This window comes from Pempheris klunzingeri, chromosome 7, assembly GCF_042242105.1.
Source record: "Pempheris klunzingeri isolate RE-2024b chromosome 7, fPemKlu1.hap1, whole genome shotgun sequence".
Lineage (NCBI taxonomy): Eukaryota > Metazoa > Chordata > Actinopteri > Acropomatiformes > Pempheridae > Pempheris > Pempheris klunzingeri.
Window position 1 is genome coordinate 15,272,586 of NC_092018.1, and position 18,115 is coordinate 15,290,700.

Genomic DNA, 18,115 nt, shown 5'->3' on the forward strand with positions numbered 1-18,115 from the left:
GAGCACACATGGAGATAAGACCTCCCTCCTGTTGCATACATGTTGAGGCCTGCCAGCTGTAAAAAAAAAAAAAAAAGGTGCGGAGGAGGCCGACTACAGTGAGAGCTTATTCCACAGAGAAAGTAAACTTCCTGTTGAGACTACACAGAATGAGTCTGTTAATGCCCTCAGGTGGTTGGATTTTACTTTAAGTCATTTCTAAGTTATTGTCGTACTAATGATGAAGTATTTAAGCCGGTATGGGGGTTTAGGTTGTGGTGGTAAAGTTTGCTTAAGCCAAGTAGATCACTCGCAGCACGGGCCGCACACAGTGAGATTGTCCTCAGGAGGTTACACTTCAGAGTGACGGCCACGACATTGACTCTCAACACGAGGAAGACTGTAATTGACTGCGAGCAGACAGGCGGAGGCGGAGCGCCGGAGTTAGTTACCCAACACTGTGTGTGTGTGTGTGTGTGTGTGTGTGTGTGTGTGTGTGTGCGGTCCGGTTATCTGAGCGTCGGTAAGGGCAGCAGCAGCAGCAGACGCGCCCTCCAGGCTGGTTTAAGTCCGCTAAGAAGCCACTAGTCCAATTAACCAAGAGAGGAGCCGGAAATCCACGCATGTCGTACATCAAACTTACTCACTCCTCCTCTGCACGACGATGGGTGTGAGCGCCGCTCCGCCACATGATGACGTCCTGAGTCGACGGCCCGCCATCAGCAGACCGCTTGGACCAGGAGCGAGCCGGTGCCGTCAGGGGGATGCTGGTCTGCTCTGAGCGCTGGTAGTAGCTTTTTTTTTTTTTTTTTTTCTTTTTCTGTCCGGGGCTCTCACTTTAAGCCTTTGTAAGCTCCTGGAGGGCAGCTGCCTCGGGCCCGGCCGCGCGTCATTTGGCGACGCCTCGCAAGAGTTTCCTCGAGCTGTTCGTCAAGGTGGCTCGTGAACATGGGGACGTACACTGATGTGCTGCTCGTCACCGCAAACGTCGGCTCGCTCTTCGACAATGTGAGTACACCGGTAAGAGCAGCATTAAAACTGCTGGCGGGGGATTACAGCTAATGCCGCCAGGCGAGTACAGAAACAATTAGCCGAGGAGGTAAGTTCGCGTGCATCTCTGGGAGAAGGATGTATGCTAACCTCTTCACGCGCTCACTGTTATTCACCTGTGTTAGCTAATTCCGCGCTGTCGACTAACTCGGTCCGTGGTTCTTTGTCGGCTGTCAGCTGCACTTGTTTAACAGTTTTTATCCGTCATGTCGTTTATTCCAAAACGGAAAACAACGAGCTCAAGTTGATCTATTATTACCTGTGGGGCTCCTCACGTGACCCGCTGCCTGTCCGAGCAGACAGGTGTTACAACCAAATCTGTGACACAAGGGTCAAGCTTATTGTTCAGCAGAGTTTACTTATGGGGGAAAAAAAACGTAGTCAAAGCAAACATAGTCACAATTAATAATTAATTGGTTAAATTAAAAACTAATGTACGATCATGTGAATCTTATTTGTTAGATTACTGAATTCTGTAATGTGTCAAATGTGTTATCTCTCTCATGTTGTTCTTGCTGCATGATCCAGGAACTCACATCCATGACATCTCATGCCATCCAATATTTGGGCCACTCAGTGGTCATCAAGACCTTTCTGTCCTTTTATCTATAGAAGTCAGTACTGTGTAGACCCCCTCCAGAGTCCAGAGCACAACAATGTGCAATCAATCCCCGGTCGAAAATCATTGTTAGTACAAGGAGAGTCTGTGTTACTCAATAGTCAGTTTATAGTATCCTTATCATACTGTATGGCATTTACATCATCAACTCCAGAGGTATCACTGTATTTCTATCATGTTAAGTAAATTATCATTTATAGCCCAGTTTTAGATGTTTGTATCTGTAAATTAACATTAAGACCACAATGTATAAGGGATTTAAGAGGCTTGACTGTAAATGAAACGCACTTTTTTTTTTTTTACACTTTGCTAAACATCCATTTCAGTTTTGGGCTGACAAAACTTTTAGACACTGCAGGGAGGAGGGCTCTTACACTCATGGAAATTTGGCTCGGTACCATGTTTCCGGTTGCCAGATCTGGCTCCAATGAAAACATGTCAGATCCCATTGTGGGAGATATGTAAACAGATGAATATCTTCCCCAGGGGACTTGAGCTTTTCTACTTACTTAAGCCCCCCCATTTCTATAAACAAACACTCCTAAACGTTCACCCAGCCTTCGGGATAAGAGCAAGACCTTAAGCACATCACAGGATAAATCCTATTGCTTTACACTGCTGGACTAGCCGAGTGTCCTGTCAGAGCAGTTTATCTAGCGAGGCAGTCGACTTTAACTGCTTCTCTGTGCCGTCAGTAGCATTTCTACAGCACACCATAGCAGTATCCTGGAGATTTTGCCCATTGTTTCTTGTCAGCTTGAGTAATTACTATGTATAGACTCTGTTTCATACTATTGTTACACAAACATTCCCTTTATTCATACAATTGGTGCCTCACTTGATGGAAAACATAACAGCCAATGACACAATTCAGCCAGTTTTCCCAAGTATTAACAGACTAGGAGCAACAAAGCATTAACTTAAGCACCTTAAACATATCTTTGGTGCAGCGCTCATGTGGAGGCTCACTTGGTACTTCTCTTGTTCAGCATGCCTGGTCTTGTTACAGTGCAGGTTTGCCACAGAGGGGGAAAAAGATCTACTCTATTCATACTCATGATAAGCATCCTTAGTGTTTTTCCATATGTATTGATTTCTAAAACCTATGCATTACAGTGATATATGAATGGACACACAGACAGTGTTACTGGCCAGAACGATGTGAGAGGAGTCCTTCAGGTCTCAGCGGCAGAGGTGCCGTCATGCCTGTCACCGTGCCATGCAAATAAACTATGCAAAGCCATTTCTCAGCTATGAACACGAATCCTCCTGGTCTCGCAGGTGACTGTACTTGACTCTGTGGCTACACTGCAGGCATGTAAGAAACAACATGTTCAAATGTCACAGCTTAGTTTAAGGGGCAGTTGTTTATTGATATACGGCTAAAAGGCCAGCTCCTCTGCCCTTTAAAAAGCCAGAGGAGCTGGTTTTAGAGTCGGGGAGGATTTTCTGGTATGTGAATCAGAGACACAAGTCCTGGCAGGTGCAGCTTTAATACCTACACTGTAAATGAAAGTCTACCTGTGGCTCCAAACACGGAAGGGTCTTGGCAGATTGCAGAGAGTAAGGTTTATCCACCGGCTTTCCTCATACGTGCTTTACAGTATAGTCGGCTGTCAAGTAGCCAGATTATGACAGCTGCGCTAGAGACTACATCCTGGAACACACGGGATAATATTTCCAGACCATTTTTATTGTTTGTTTGAACCTGCTCAGAGTTAATATTGGCTCACAATATTTCCTCTATGTGATTGATGACTGCCTGACTTCAATTTGACCTGTAATTCTAGAGCCACAAGCTATAGTGACTTTTGGATGAATTAATAAGTTATTTGTTTTTTATATCCAATACCACTTATCAAAACATGAGCAGGCTTATTATTATGTTTTGTTGGAGTGAGACTCCATCATTAAATCTTCTCTAATCAATATTTTTAATTACCAATGGATTAGATTAATATCTGTAATGTGAGAGCTGTTGCTCATGGTGACAAACAAAATGATTGTCGCCTGGCTTTGCAGTTTCCCTCAGCTTTACAGAGCATGTTTCATATGGAGGTAAAAGTCTCGTAAGTATTCACAGATAAATTTCAAGTCATGTGACTCATACAAGATGATGCTCACATGACTGTAGAGGGATTTTTATCTGTAAATCTGTTTTTGTATATCATCATTTGTACAGCTTAGAATTTTAAAATGGAAATGTATTTGTGAATCTCAGTAGACTCCTGTGGATCCTTTTGAGACTGTGTTACTGTGGTGTTTCACGGCTCTTGGTGTCTTCTTCTTGTCATCCTCCTCCTACTTCATCATCTTCTTTTTCCTCTACCTCTTCTTCTGTTTAGTTTAACAACAGCGGTTAGTGTCATGGACTTAGCTTCCTTAAATGTTACATTACCACCATCTACTGGGAAGCGCTTGGTCTTCCCTGCACTTGTGATTATTTTTTTCTGCCATGTGTCTGTTGAGATTTACAAAAATATTTTCCATTCAAAAACGCTGCGCTGATGTACAAGTTGCAAATCAGAGCCACAGATACAAAACCACATTTGCAGATACAAATCACCCTGCATTTACGAGTTACATAACTTCACATTTGTTTGTGAATACTTGTGAGACTGTTTAAGCTCCATAATTTCATTGGTTTTTCTGCCTCCACCTTTACCAGTATGATCAGCGTTGTTTCAACCAACTAAAATGCTTGAGGCACTGCCACAAAAGTTTATCCACTGACACTACGGCAGTACATAGTACAATATATGGATTACTAACTTTGTGGCTGGTGTCGTTTTATGACCTAAATAAGCTGTAATTTGCTCTCAATGTGTTTAACCACCAGAGTTTTTAGGTGAGCTATCTAGCCAGAAAATGTTGAGTGACCACAACAGCTATAAATTATTAGATGATTAGTGTGCCAATAGCAAAAAATGATGAATAGGAAAACAAACTGAGCAAACGAAAGAAAAATATAAGAGTAAATTAAAAAAAAAAAAAAAATGATTGGTGGTAAAGGAAACATTAGCTTGGTAAAAAGTTACCAAAAAAAATGATAGCTTTTAACGACATTTTGCGAGGAGTGAGCCACTAGCAGGTGAACAAAGTGGAGCAAGACAAATATTTCCCTCAGGGGTTGGCAGAGACCAAAACAGAGCTAAAAGGGGACTGAATTTAGACTCTTCAGGCCATCAGAAATCGGAAACCACATGAATAGCTCTGTGCCTGCTGGATGTGTAAATGACCAACTGTCTGCTACCACATTAACCATAACATCTTTATGAGGCAATACTATGTCAGCGGTGTGTTTACTGCTTGTTGCACTGCCCCCAGGTGGCCAAAATCTCAATTAATCCAAGCGTTTGGTTTTAGACCTCTTCTCCCTGAAAGATTTACATTCCTTTGATGTTTTTTCTCTTTGTCATTTTATAGGTGGGTGAAATTCAAAATAAATGGCTACAAGAATTGTACAAGGTAAGTTGGGGCCTTCTGGGTCTTGCATGAATAATTCATAGTTTTAAACATTTTATGTTTTTACTCGTTTTTGACAGTGTCATATATTTACTTTGTGGATAGTCTGCTGTAGTTTTGAGTTACATAAAAACTGTTTGTAGGCTGCTGGAGTCATTACATTGACTCCACCAGGTGACATCCTACTATACAGAACAGCCCTGTGTTCCTCTGGAAAACAGATACTGTGCTGATAACTGATAACATAGCCACCCCGGGCCTAGCACAGAGATTCAATAACAGAAAAAGTCCACATGACCCCTAATGGATAGTTAACTTCTCCCTGTAGCGCACAGTGTTGACCCTCTTCACTCCTCATTACTCTGTAATGTAAAACCTGCACACTAAGGCCTGTTTGCAATGCTCTGTTCCAGACCATCCACAGCCACAAGCCGCAGTTTGTCGCCCTGCACTTCCAGGAGGTGGGAGGGAAAGACTACATGGTCAATATGGGCCACGCTGAAAGCTTCTTTTGGTAGGACTAATATGCCACTCAATATCCATGTTTCACAGTGAAGTTATGCTCTTCTTTCACCATGTGTTTGATATTATCACAGACTTTTAAAAACATAAAGTCCTCTCTCCTTCCATTAATTTGTGTTGCATTCAAAACTAACTATCATTATAATTGGTGATTAATGTGCCCAATTGTTTTTTCACCATTAATCATTGGGGTATATAATGGGAAGAAACAGTCACAGTTTCCCCTAAAAGCTGACATACTAAGAAATTTTGTTTTGTCTACCAGAAATTCCCAAACCCAGAGATATTCAGTTTACAACCCCAGGAGATTAAGAAACCCAACTACCATTCACATTTGAGAGGATAGAACCAGTTAGGTTTTGGCAGTTATGCTTAAAAATGTCTTCAAAATGAATTAACTATCAATGCCAGTCAATTTTTTTGTCCATCGATGTCCATCAAAGAGTTGATTAAACCCTCCATCTCTACATCTCTAGTTCTTATTTTTCTCTGATGCTTGCAGGACCATTGAGTCCAGTGAGGAAATGAAAGACTTCGACAGGGTCTGCATCTATGTGGACAACCAGTTCCAAGCAGAGGACAGCTTCACGGTGAGAAAACACACCAACCTCTCAGTCAGAGTAGTTCACAAGTTCTTCCACTAGATGGGGTCCTCCTCCATGTTAGTGCTCACACGTAGATGGTGGCTTTCAAAGTACTCCTGGCTGCTAACTGAAAAGCAGGAGCTGGTTGGTAATCAACACTGCGAGACAGATCCCAGTGGAGCAGCTGGCTCCTTTTTTGGCATGTGAAATAATGTTTTGGAGTCCTTTTTACTGAGGTCAAATGCCATCCACATATACATGAGTTATAGCACTCTTGGATTTGTTTATACTTGTGGATTTAATCAATTTCAAGGTATACGCTGTTAAAAATGTGGACAGATGAGAGCGCTTTGATACAAGAGCTGACAGCAAGGTTGCTAAGGTTGATCAAGACGGATTAAATTTGGACATGCCCTTGATTTATTAGATTTTGTGTATTATTAGATTTTTAGTTTTCCTGACATAAAAAAGGAGACTTTAAAATGTCAGTGTGATTAAAAACAACATGAAAGCATGGCAACACCACAAATCTGACTGTCGAAACATAGACATCAGGATTTTTTCAGTGGTTATCCTGGGATGTTTTGATGAAACAGAAAGTGTTCTGGAGCGAAAGTAGATATGCAGATTTTCACTACTTTTTGTAATCTGGACTGGTGTGTGCGTGTGTGTTTTTGAGTTGGATTTCATACCCCAAGGCTCACAGCACAATATTATACGTGTGGAAAACCGCAGCATTGTGCAAGTAACATAGATCTCAAAGATGAAGTATGAAACAATATTGTAGTATATACACAGCAGAAGAGGAGACGTTCTTAAAGACAGATGTTGATAAGAGAAGTAGGTCATGGCATGAGTGGCACAACAAACCTATTTTTGAACCCAGAGTCTGCCTCTGTGACTGAAGTCTGAGCTCCTCAGTGCGTGACGGGACTCTGCTCGGGTCATGGGCTCAGCCCCAATCTCCTCACCTGACGTGAAAGCTATTTCTTTCTTCCAACTTGTTTTTTAGTGACCCTTACACGACGCAAGCATGTTCTGTCTTTTTTCTTGGAGCTGAACTGTGTTTGTAGATATGCTTGTAACGGCTTTGTCAGTGTTGCTTTGTCAGTGTTACTTTGTCTGAAAATCTGCCCTGGCTGAGCATAACACCTCCCCAGCTGAGAAAAGTGGCTGAGTATTTCTTAAACTATTAACCCTTACTCCTCCCATGTGATACCCTCACACTGGACGTCTGACAGTAGGGGTCAATGGCTGCATTTTGCAGACTGAAGGTGTGTGAAGTAAAAAGGGGAAAGTCAATGGCCAGGTGTGGGGGAGACGGGCCAAAGTCAATACATTTAACTCTAGATTAAAACTATTGATCCCAGCCCATTTGTGCACGATAAATAAAGTGTGAGGGGGGGGGCTGGAAGACAGCTGGGACTAAGTTTCCCCTGCGCTTGAGTGTTCGCACCCTCCACTGTTTGCCCTGAGAGGGTTTCAGAGCCCCCCCACCCCTCCTAATGCCTCATTCTCATTTCGTCTGTGCCACCTGCATTGATTTTCAATTTGTTTCCCCCTGGCTGCGGATCATCAGTTATGTGGCCAAGAGAGAGTTTGGGGGGTTCTCCTTTCAGAGGGGCTGCAGGAGCAGAGGGGGCAGACTTGCATGCGTCCCCAGTACAAATGATGTTTTGATAAAAAATCACTTGTAAGTCAATATTTTTTTATTAAACTGTGCACAAACCTGATTGATGAAGATGGGTGTTTGGCAGAGTATGTGCAGGAGAATGTGTATCTGTGTGTGTGTGTGTGTATCTGTGTGTGTGTGTGTGTGTGTGTGTTCTTTGCCGCACTGTTTAAACATGACATTGTTACTGATCCTACATAAACTAGTCCAAATTTAGATCAGTATTCCTGAGCTAATTATCATACTATAATCATTAAATCCCCTACAGGGATCATAATTTGCCTCTAATTAACTAAGACTACAATATATTCTTTGTCACAGAAAACATTCTTCAGTTGTTGTGACATGAAGGTAACAACCCCACCAAACTCGTCCAAATAGCTCCCTGCCTCTAAGCTTAGTTTGGACAAGTTGCTCCCTAATTGCCGCTCACTGGAGCCGTCCACGGAGACACTTCCATTTTATTAAATGAGGATGACTTTGGCACTGAAGATAAATGATCTCTTCAGGGAGAGATCTCTCATGCTCCGACTGGGTGTTTGTGTGTGCAGGGGTTGCTGGAGGTGGTGGTGGGGGGGTGTTGCACAGCGGTCCGTCACGCCCCGAGCCCTCTGAGCGCTGGCTGATTTTTCTTCGGCCACCCAGTCACAGTGGCAGCACCGGCAGACAGCAGGCCTACTGCTTAATACCTTTTAAATTGTTTTAATTTTCTGTCTTTATTGATCTCCCAGGGCATGATTAATCAGATCAGTGGAGCAGGCAGTTAGTACATTAAAAATTGTCAGCTTCATGTCAGGCATGATTGGGTGCTGAAGTGTGTGTGTACGAGGGGCAGCATGTGGATGTGTTGCGCAGTTACGTGTTGGCTCCAAACGTCTCTATTCTTTAAAGTTTCATGTGTCTTTAGGAGAGTAACAATAAACTGCGCCGTGCTGGATTGTTCGATAACAGGCTCACATGATGGGGAAATAAACAATTCAATTCATCATCTCGGAGGTTGAGCTGAGATGATTTCTCCTGTTTTTGTCACCATATGTTGATGTTCAGGTTTCATTGTGGATCACTGCCATGAAACCACTCTAAATGGGTCAGACAGAGCTCAATTGTTCCAGTTAAACGTTGTGATGTCGAAAATATGTAAGACACACGTCTGGGCGCTTGTGTTTGGCAAGCAAGATGTATCTTTTGGGGATTTTCTTGTTTTCTTTCTTTGTGTCTTAAATAAAAGTATAAACTTGCCACAACCTCCTGCACATGTGCAATGGTTTGGTTTTATAGTGATTAAACTGAAACTGATTTTAGATATTTTTTTGTGCTGCTGACAGATGCTTTTTTTTATGACATTGTGTTTATTCCTCTCTGTCCACAGGCTTTGGGGAGCATGTACTTCATCCACAAGACACTGAAAAACATCTATCAGTACGATTTTAATGGTAAAAACTTTCCTCCTTCTGCATGATGTTTGCATTGATTTTTATCATTTTTTTTCTTTGTCAGCTGGTGATAGACTCATATTGCTTTTTTTCTTCCTTGAAAAAAATTAGATCACTTTCGATGTCAAGATAAACCCATGGCCTTGCGTACTACACTGTTTTGATAGTGGCTGACTCATAAGAGCAATGTTGCAAATGATTGCCATTTTTTTTAAATAAGTGGGATATTGGGACATCTCTCTCTGTGCGTAATGACAGTTTGATGGCCAGCCCTCCTGGCCAGATATTTGCAAAGAACCTGAATTTAAAGTGAAGCTGTTATTTTCCTCCTGCATATAGTCCAGTCACGTTAGGCGTGAAAAAGCTCCTCAGAAAAGCTTATGGAAGAACCATAAACATCCTGCAGCTGCCACTCGCTGCGTGGCCTGAACCGATTGTTGTTCACCAAACACAGTCTAATGGCTCACTTATAGATCCTCTCATCACGTATGCCGCTCTGATGAGGTTAACACCAGTTTATTGATTGCTCTTTGCATGTTTTCTCACTCTTTTACACGTCTCCCCGCTCTCCCTCTCACAGTTAAGGATTTTAAAGCAGTGTCGGGGCAGAACAGGCACGTGGGCTCTCTGGACGGGGTCACCACACTGGAGAAAGAAAAATTCCCAAAGAATTTCTGGCCTGATGTGAGTATGTATGCATGAGTGTGCACCTGTGTATGCCTACATTTGTCTGTGGTGTGTTTGTGTGGAAGTGTGGGGAGGGGTATGTGAGGACCAAAGGGAGATGTTGGGACAAATGAGTCTACTGGGGCTGTAGGGGCTGTCTGCTTGCTCTGACAGGGAGATGAGACAAATTATGTGAAAGAATCAATAATTATCAGTTGGGCCCTTCGAAGACACGGCTCACTGCTGTTTAGTGACTCACTCTAATTTGTCTCTGTTGCAGTTCAAGTGGTCCAGAAAGGGCTTCACGAGGACCCGCTGGATCATACACAACCAGTACGTACTGTACGCTAACCTCACTCAGATTTAAAAAGTCAGGGTTGGGCTTAGCTCACTTGCACTTTTTATGATTGATTGTTGTCTTTTGTGGTATCTAGTCACAACCGCGTTTTCACAACAGCGTTTAACGCCACTTGTTTGTAAATACAAAGAAAAATAAATACAAAGAAGCCACACTTTGGTGGAGCAGCTGTCAAAGCTCTCTGTAATGAGAAAAGAAAGGAGGGGAAGTTTGAATGATTCATCCCTCATCAAACAAAGGACAGCCTGTTTTTCTTCCTGGTTCCAGTTCTGGCGGCACCTCAGAAGAGGGCTGGGTGTTGTTAGAAATTTCTACATCTTCTTCATGGATCATCAGCTAATGGGGATGCTGACTCTTTTGACTTTGGGACACACACACGGTATAGCCAAGATTCAATTGTGACACAGTCTCCTGCATGTGATACAAAATTGCAGCATCAGTTCTACTGTTTGAAAAAAGATTTTTTAGAAAAACAAACTTGTATATTACAAACTAAAGCAGCATTTTATTCAGTGAAAGACATGACCAGTTGTACAGTTCACCTTAGCATAACAAAGCATTTTAGCATCCTTTAGCTTATTGTTTTGGTTATACAACCCGCAGTGTTACTGGTTCGGTTCACTTAAACTCACTCATGAGCGTCATTTTCAGACACAGCAGGCAGCTGTTTTTTCAGTGCTCTAAAAACTGCCAGCTCAGCACCAGACAGACAAATTCAGTAACTAGCTAATGAACAATTTGGAGCATTTTAGAGCAACTAAAGAGGCAGGTATTTCTCTGAGAAGTTGGTGGAGATCAAAACAGGCCGCCACAAACACGACTGTTCACTATATCAACTAGAAATGGTTAAAATAAGCCAATGTTTGAGAGTTCAAATGTTAAATCAGCAGCAGCCAAAGATCTTTACTAGAATAGAATAGAAAAATTTTTTCCTCTGTGGTGTCTCATGTGGATGTGTCATGAACACCACTGAAATTAGGCATTGTAGTTTGGTATAATAAAAAATGACAACCTGGTGCAGACGTAGACCACATGCTGAATGCTATAGGAGTGTGAACACATTTTTATTTAATCAATATGTATTTATCTGTTTTTTTTTTATTCGCTAAACTGAAATTGAGCTAATTATAGCTCTGGAACCAGCCAGGATAAATCAGTCAGTGGTGCTGCTAAAGCCTGTGTTTTCTGAGAAGTGTAGTCACTGTTTGCTCTGCTGTGTTGCTACCTGGGGGTAATAACAAAAGGACCTGTGTGCCACAACATCACGCTGTGAGTCAACACACCTCGTTGGCTGGATGCACATTAATTGTTTTCCAGTGACAGCTAAAGAAAAGGAGCGGACGCTTGGTACAAAAGGCAAATGTGCTTGTTTGTGGACTCAGCATTAGCACGAGTGCGTTCATTGATAAGAAAGCACCTCAGAATTGACACCCATGTTGGCACACACACACACACACACTGTCAGATGCCCAGCTTTGGTGTTATCAGATTGTTTCCCATTTCCTCTCCCCACCTGCCACATTTGTGTGTGTCCTTCACAGAGGTTTGGACCTGGTCAACGTCCACCTGTTCCATGATGCCTCCAACCTCATTGCCTGCAACTCCAGTCCCTCCGTTTACTCAGCCAACCGCAAAAACGCTCTCAGATATGTCATCAACAGGTCAGATCTCCAGCTGCACACAACTATGACAAACAAGACTGTAAGAAGTACAAGATGGCTGCAAATACACACTTTATCAAACCAAAAAAGGATCATTTAAGACTCCTTGCTCGGCCAAATGACCTCCATGAATGGACTATATTTCTTACAGTCTTGGCTAATATCTTGTAAATAGGATATTTCAGGAATTTGAATAAGCCCTGGCCTTTATTGTCAGGATAGTTTACTTTTTCCTTTCAGTTTCTTAATCCTGAAAGTGCTTTTTTCTTTCAGGATATCAGACAGCCGCTACACTCCTCTGCCTTTCTTTGTGTTTGGAGATTTCAATTTCCGTCTGGACACACTTAGCCTGGTCCAGGTATGTAATGATTCTCATTTCTCCTGAAGCTCAGATGATAGGGACATGTATGAGCCTGGCCTTTTTGACGTAGAGCCCTCCGTATGTTTGTGTCTCTGTGAGCAGCATCTGTCCACGTCAGCAGATGTGCAGACAGTGAAGAAGGACAGCAGTAACGAAGTAGCGAAGATCATCTGCGAAGAAAAAGACAACGACCACCAGGTGACTAAGATCAGTTCACTTAAGACACCAGATGACATTTTATTTATTTATTTTTTTGTGCTGCTTTCACCTTACCTGCCTTCATTACACCTGCAGGTGCTGCTCCACATCGAGGAGAAACTGTTTGCCTACCTGCACCAGGCCATTTTCAGGGAGGACAACGGCAGGGCAGTGAGTACACAGTGTCAACTTTCACCTACACTGATTCCATCAGCTGCGCCACAGCCTGAAAGAAAGTTGGCGCAGTGGCATTACCTAATTTACAGGGTGCCTAGCAACAATCTGACATGTCTTCACAGATTTTAGATTAGATCAACGGAAATACAATCCTATGAATGACAGTACAGTAAATACAAAAGCTTGAAGGTAAAGAAAAAACAAACTAAAAAAATACTGATAACTTTGACAGTGAACATCTGTGCTCAAATTGTCGTCACTCACCTCTTGCTTGTTTGCAATGTGCTGAGACTTCCTACAGAGAGCTAACCAGTGCTGGCTTCTATCCCTCAGCTCTTGAAATATGACAAAGAAGTAGCAGCCTTTGATGATGTTGTAACGGAAGAGGACATCAAGTTTCCACCCAGGTAAGACTTCTAACTGCACTGACTGCTGCAAACACACTGTGCATAAACTCTGCTGTTATCCCTTAAATGCACTGTCTCTTCTCAGCTACCCCTACAGTGAAGAGTACACTAAACCAACCCAGTACATGAACACTCGATGCCCTGCCTGGTGCGATCGCATCCTCATGTCACACACTGGCCAAGAATTCATCCACAGGGTCAGTCGGTGCTTACCATCATTGTATTTGAAGATGAAATTCCTAACTATCTGCACATCGGCTTAAGGGAAAAGACCATATACATATTCTACATATTAGTTTTGGCATTAAAAATATGTGTATATTAACGGTGAGAGATTAGCCACTCAAAATTGACAGTAATATTCAAAACAATCACTTTATATCAAATATAGGTAGACACAAACGGGCTTCTTCATTCTAGCGTAAGGACCATCGATTGTTGGCTGCGATTAAAACTAACTAGCTAACGGTAGCATAATGAGTTGATTGAAAATGCTGACTGACTTTTTAATGTTTAATTAGTACTAAATGGCTACATACTTGATCAGACTGCATTTTTTGTGTTCAGATGATAAAACAGTTTGTTCTCCTTTACAGGGAGATGACGGCGAGAAGAGCGTCGTTTACGACACAGTGGGTCCTAATGTGTGTATGGGAGACCACAAGGTAACAGTTTAGCTAGCGTGATATAGAAATGGTATATTCTGCAGGCAAACAAACCAGCGTTGTGGAGTAACTCTGGTGTGTTTTTCTTGTAGCCGGTTTTCTTGTCCTTATCACTGAAGACAAATGACCATTGACTTGGATCCTTCTCAATGGTAAGAGCATGTGCCAGTGAGTATGTTTCTATATGGTGCAGCATGTAGAGGTGTATGTGTCTCTGTGGTGATTCCAGAGCGGAGGGGGGCGCGCAGTGTATGAGAGCGATCAAAGTAATCTTGCCCCCGTCCCCAGAGAGCAATAACCCAGGCTGGCCCATTGGAGTCGGGATATGAACTAAGATGAAGTGCCTGCGGGACACAAGCGCTCCTTTGTGTCCAGTGCAGTAGGACCACAGGCGATCAGCACCTTTCACTGATCTATGTCTATTGAATCCTCTTCTCACTGTCACTGTGGCTACACACAAGGTGCATCGCTGGCCCGCTTTTCATTAATTACCATCTGGATGGTCGGCCAGAGACACATGCATCGTGTCGGACAGAATATTGGCATTTTTACGGCCATGATTTTGTTTTGCTGCCGTTTAAATTTATTTACCTAAGGATGGACCGCTTTTTCATGAGGGTCCTTTTTCATGAGGGCTGCAAAATGATGAGACCCACGTAATGAAGGGACTTAAAAGATGCTACAACCAGCTCGCTTTTGCTGTGGTGTTTGATTTGATTTGAGACACACAAGAAGTTTATTCCATTGCATCAGTCGGTATTTCTCAACTTACATTTACATACATGGGATTGGCTAGGCTCCTTTCTAAAGGGAAGCGTTCTTGTGTGCTTTGAATGCACCCTTCCGGGGTGTTAATGGTATCAGACAATAGGCTAAACACTTTCTATAATCCCTGTCAACAAGATACTGGGTTCCTGCCCACCTTCATTTGTTTCAATGTTTTATGTGTGTGTGTTTGTGTGCTGCAGGTCTATAACTGCACCATCCTCAGAGCCCAACATCAGTACCAGTGGGGCAATCAGCATGATGGTTGCCCACCCATCAGCCACCCGTGGGTCCTAACTCAGGTAGTCCCAGCTGAGAAAACCCCATCTTCACATCACTGCTGTCTCACAACTGATCTCACCGCCACACACTGTCGAACACACCGTCACTGTTGAGACACGAGCACACATTTATAAGCAGATTCTCTGGATTCCTGAGGCAGCTGTCACTCAGTGTCACTTAGGATGTTTCTACTATTCCGGCTCGCAGCCACGGAGCTTGTTTTTTTTTAAAGACTACAGCGTGTGACTGTGGAACAGCCTCTTCACAATCATGGACATGCATATGCAGAAAATTCTTAAATTCAGATTCATTTTGTTATATTTTAAAATACGCCTTTTCTTTTAAAGGCAGTATCAGACAAACTCCATTCAAGACATCAGCAATTTACTCATTCCTTATTGGCCCTGAATAATTAATTACATTTGTCCAGTCAAATTTTGTAGCAGCTGAACTACATCAGAATCCAGTATGTAATGAAACTCCTACATAAGTAAGTTTTAGCTAAACATTATGAAGAACATTAATGTTATTATGAGCCACAGACTACATCATGGAAACTGAAACAAATTGGGATCTTTGATATGAAATATTGGGCCAGTCCCTGACGATGCATGTATGCTTTTATTTTGGATTTTAAGCCATTTTTATTTCTGGTATTTATTTTTTTTTGTTGAGTTAACACCACAGAGAAACACAGCAGAGGAATGCTGCTGTCGCAGTGTCCACATGTTTGGTCAGATGTCCTCTGAAGATAAACCATAATGTCTGAAGGATTTCTTACTGACTGGATGTTTTTCATACATGTAGCTACTTCCTCCACAGCGGCTTTAACTATGGCAAATGTCTCTAGATCAGTGGTTCTCAGCCTTTTTGTAGGCAAGGACCCGCAAATTGATACACATCAGACCCGTATTTGATAAGTAATCTGTCTGATAAGATTTAGTTACTCCATAACTGTCTTTACTGTAGATCGGCAGATTAACAATGAAGAGTGTGATACCTATGAACAAAATACTACTATACACTCTCTAATCAACGACTTGTAAAAGAAACGATAGTGAAATTGGAATATTTCCTATTTTTCTGGGGACCCCCTGGAACCCTCTTAGAGACCCCTGTGTTTCCCCAGACCCCATGTTGAGAACCATTGTGTAGGTTACAAAGCAAAATCTATTTCAGAGCTGATTTCGTTAAATGGATATGAACCTTTTAATATCGATCATGATGTAGAAATGACACAAGACAGTGGACAAAAGGCCAATTCAAAGCAACAACAAACTGACTACAGCAGTTTTGTCTTTTCAGAGCTGAATTAATTCCACTAAAACAGCAGCCGAGTGTTTCACCCTGCTGGAATTAAAGCTGCAGTCTTTTCCCCCTTTTCTCTGTGTAACAACTCTACATTCATACCAAGTGCTTTATTCCACAAACTATAATTCAGCTGTTCTCTATTTTTCGATTTTAGCTGTCCTCAGTCAGAGAAAGATATCTTTACAGTTTGTCTCTCCCACCCAGTTCTGGTTGGCATCGACTTTATTTTATTGCCAAAAGAATTAAACCGTAGGCCTCACATGTTTACTTCTGACTGTGGTTCGGGAGTGTGGATGTATCCATCTCTTGAACTTCACAAAATCCTGTATATAGACAGTATATGCACATGCTCACCCACACACAACACAGAAGGCACAGTTTGGATTTCTTTATGTCTTATATTGTTTTGTTGATCCATAGTCTCATAGTGTAGCACCAGTGCTGTAATATTTTTTTGATGTGTGAATTATTGGTTAGACTTTTCAGTTTGGCTTGAATAACAACTAATAGAAAGAATTTAAAATATGTTTTTTGGTTTTTGTGAAACTTCTATTGTGCACTCTCTATATTCATACAAAAAGTACATTTCATGCATACATTCACAGATATTCTTACCCGTTTGGACTGTCAGTCATGTTTGTACAGTGGGACTGAAGTGTTGCCGTTACAGGACTAAATTATCTCTCTGTGTAGATCGAGAACAGTTTGTAGCTAATAAACTTTTAGCGGCTCACTGTTCACCAGTTGAGGGAGTGGAGGTTGTTATGAGGCCAGTATTACCTGTAGATTAACTCTGGTCAAACACTACACTATTGTGATATTTCACTTTTGTAAATAAAATATTAACCCTTCTAAACATGTTGCATGGTTATTTGTCACCACTGTATATGTTGCAGCACATGTCAAGGATTTTGAGACTAACAGCCTCTGCTTTTGGGAACAAGCCCAAACCATCAACACTTAAAAGTCAATATGAGTCACACCGTTTTAGGAAATGCAACATGATCATAATCATATGAAGCTGAAAAACCTGAAATGTTGGGTAAAGTTTTGTCTGCAACAGACTGCAGGAATCTAGATGGTGCTCTTGTTACTGGGAAAACGGTCGTGGATCTTGACTGGGGAGTTTTCCAGAAATGGTGACATGTCACACAATTGCTGACTTTTTAATTGGTCACATTGAAGGAATGGACACCCACAGAGTGTTTTACGGTCTGTGTCATAGTCAGAGAATTCAGCCATGTGCTGCGCAAAGTGAAAGACATGATGCCTAAACCAGCGGAGGCATTAAGCCTGCCCTCTAAACCTACTGAGGACATTCTGCTCAGATTGAAAGTCTTCAAAGGTTAACAAATCAAGAGACCGATTCTGACCTTTATTGCATTTCATTTTTGTGTTGATTTGACGGTTTTAGAGATAAATCTAGACTTAAGCTAAAACATGAGCTGCCTCCTCAAAAAAAAGATTTTATAATGCTTGATCATTGAAAATATTTGCAATATCACACAGTAGGTCTAGCATGGACTTACAGTAAGTAGTGACAGATCTCATTATGTGTGATACTAAAATCAGCACAAGGACATTGCTGGCACACTTACGTGTATTTTTTGTCTTTGATGGTGGTATTCAAAACATTCCTCAGCTTCTCCATGATAAACTTGTCCGGCCTGATGCCGCAGCCTGAGTCTAAACTCACTGAGCCTAAATGGTGAAAGAGCTAGTCTGTTGGTATTGATTTCACATTGAAGTGGGCTGTGGGGGTCATTGTCTTCAGTGAAGCCGTACCGCACTGGTAAATCACACAAGAATGGACCTTTGACCTTTGCACTTTTTTTCAGTGTTTGTGCCTCTTTCTTTGCACTTTCATTTTAACTGTCACTTGACAGCAATTTCACTGCAGAGCCTGCAGCCAGATAATGTGTGTTTAAGTTAGATTTTTC

At 42.0% G+C, this 18,115-nt stretch overlaps 1 protein-coding gene across 1 annotated transcript; it reads left to right on the forward strand.

Annotated features, from left to right (window-relative positions):
* Positions 1 to 481: 481 nt before the first annotated feature.
* On the forward strand, positions 482 to 17,031 carry inpp5l (inositol polyphosphate-5-phosphatase L). Its single transcript, XM_070834363.1, has 16 exons — positions 482 to 987; positions 5,075 to 5,116; positions 5,527 to 5,627; positions 6,138 to 6,225; positions 9,261 to 9,324; positions 9,905 to 10,008; positions 10,271 to 10,323; positions 11,890 to 12,009; positions 12,283 to 12,367; positions 12,473 to 12,568; positions 12,665 to 12,739; positions 13,079 to 13,152; positions 13,238 to 13,349; positions 13,749 to 13,817; positions 13,910 to 13,969; positions 14,786 to 17,031. Exons 1-15 carry the CDS (start codon positions 928 to 930, stop codon positions 13,949 to 13,951), a joined length of 1,185 nt encoding a protein of 394 aa, XP_070690464.1. The 5' UTR covers positions 482 to 927; the 3' UTR covers positions 13,952 to 13,969; positions 14,786 to 17,031.
* Positions 17,032 to 18,115: the final 1,084 nt, after the last annotated feature.

What these genes read in the sequence shown, in the direction of transcription:
- inpp5l (XM_070834363.1), top strand. Translation starts at nt 928, where the DNA reads ATGGGGACGTACACTGATGTGCTGCTCGTCACCGCAAACGTCGGCTCG. An exon ending in GGCTACAAGAATTGTACAAG is followed by an intron (nt 5,117 to 5,526) that starts GTAAGTTGGGGC and finishes GCTCTGTTCCAG; the next exon opens with ACCATCCACAGCCACAAGCC. An exon ending in GCCAAGAATTCATCCACAGG is followed by an intron (nt 13,350 to 13,748) that starts GTCAGTCGGTGC and finishes TCTCCTTTACAG; the next exon opens with GGAGATGACGGCGAGAAGAG.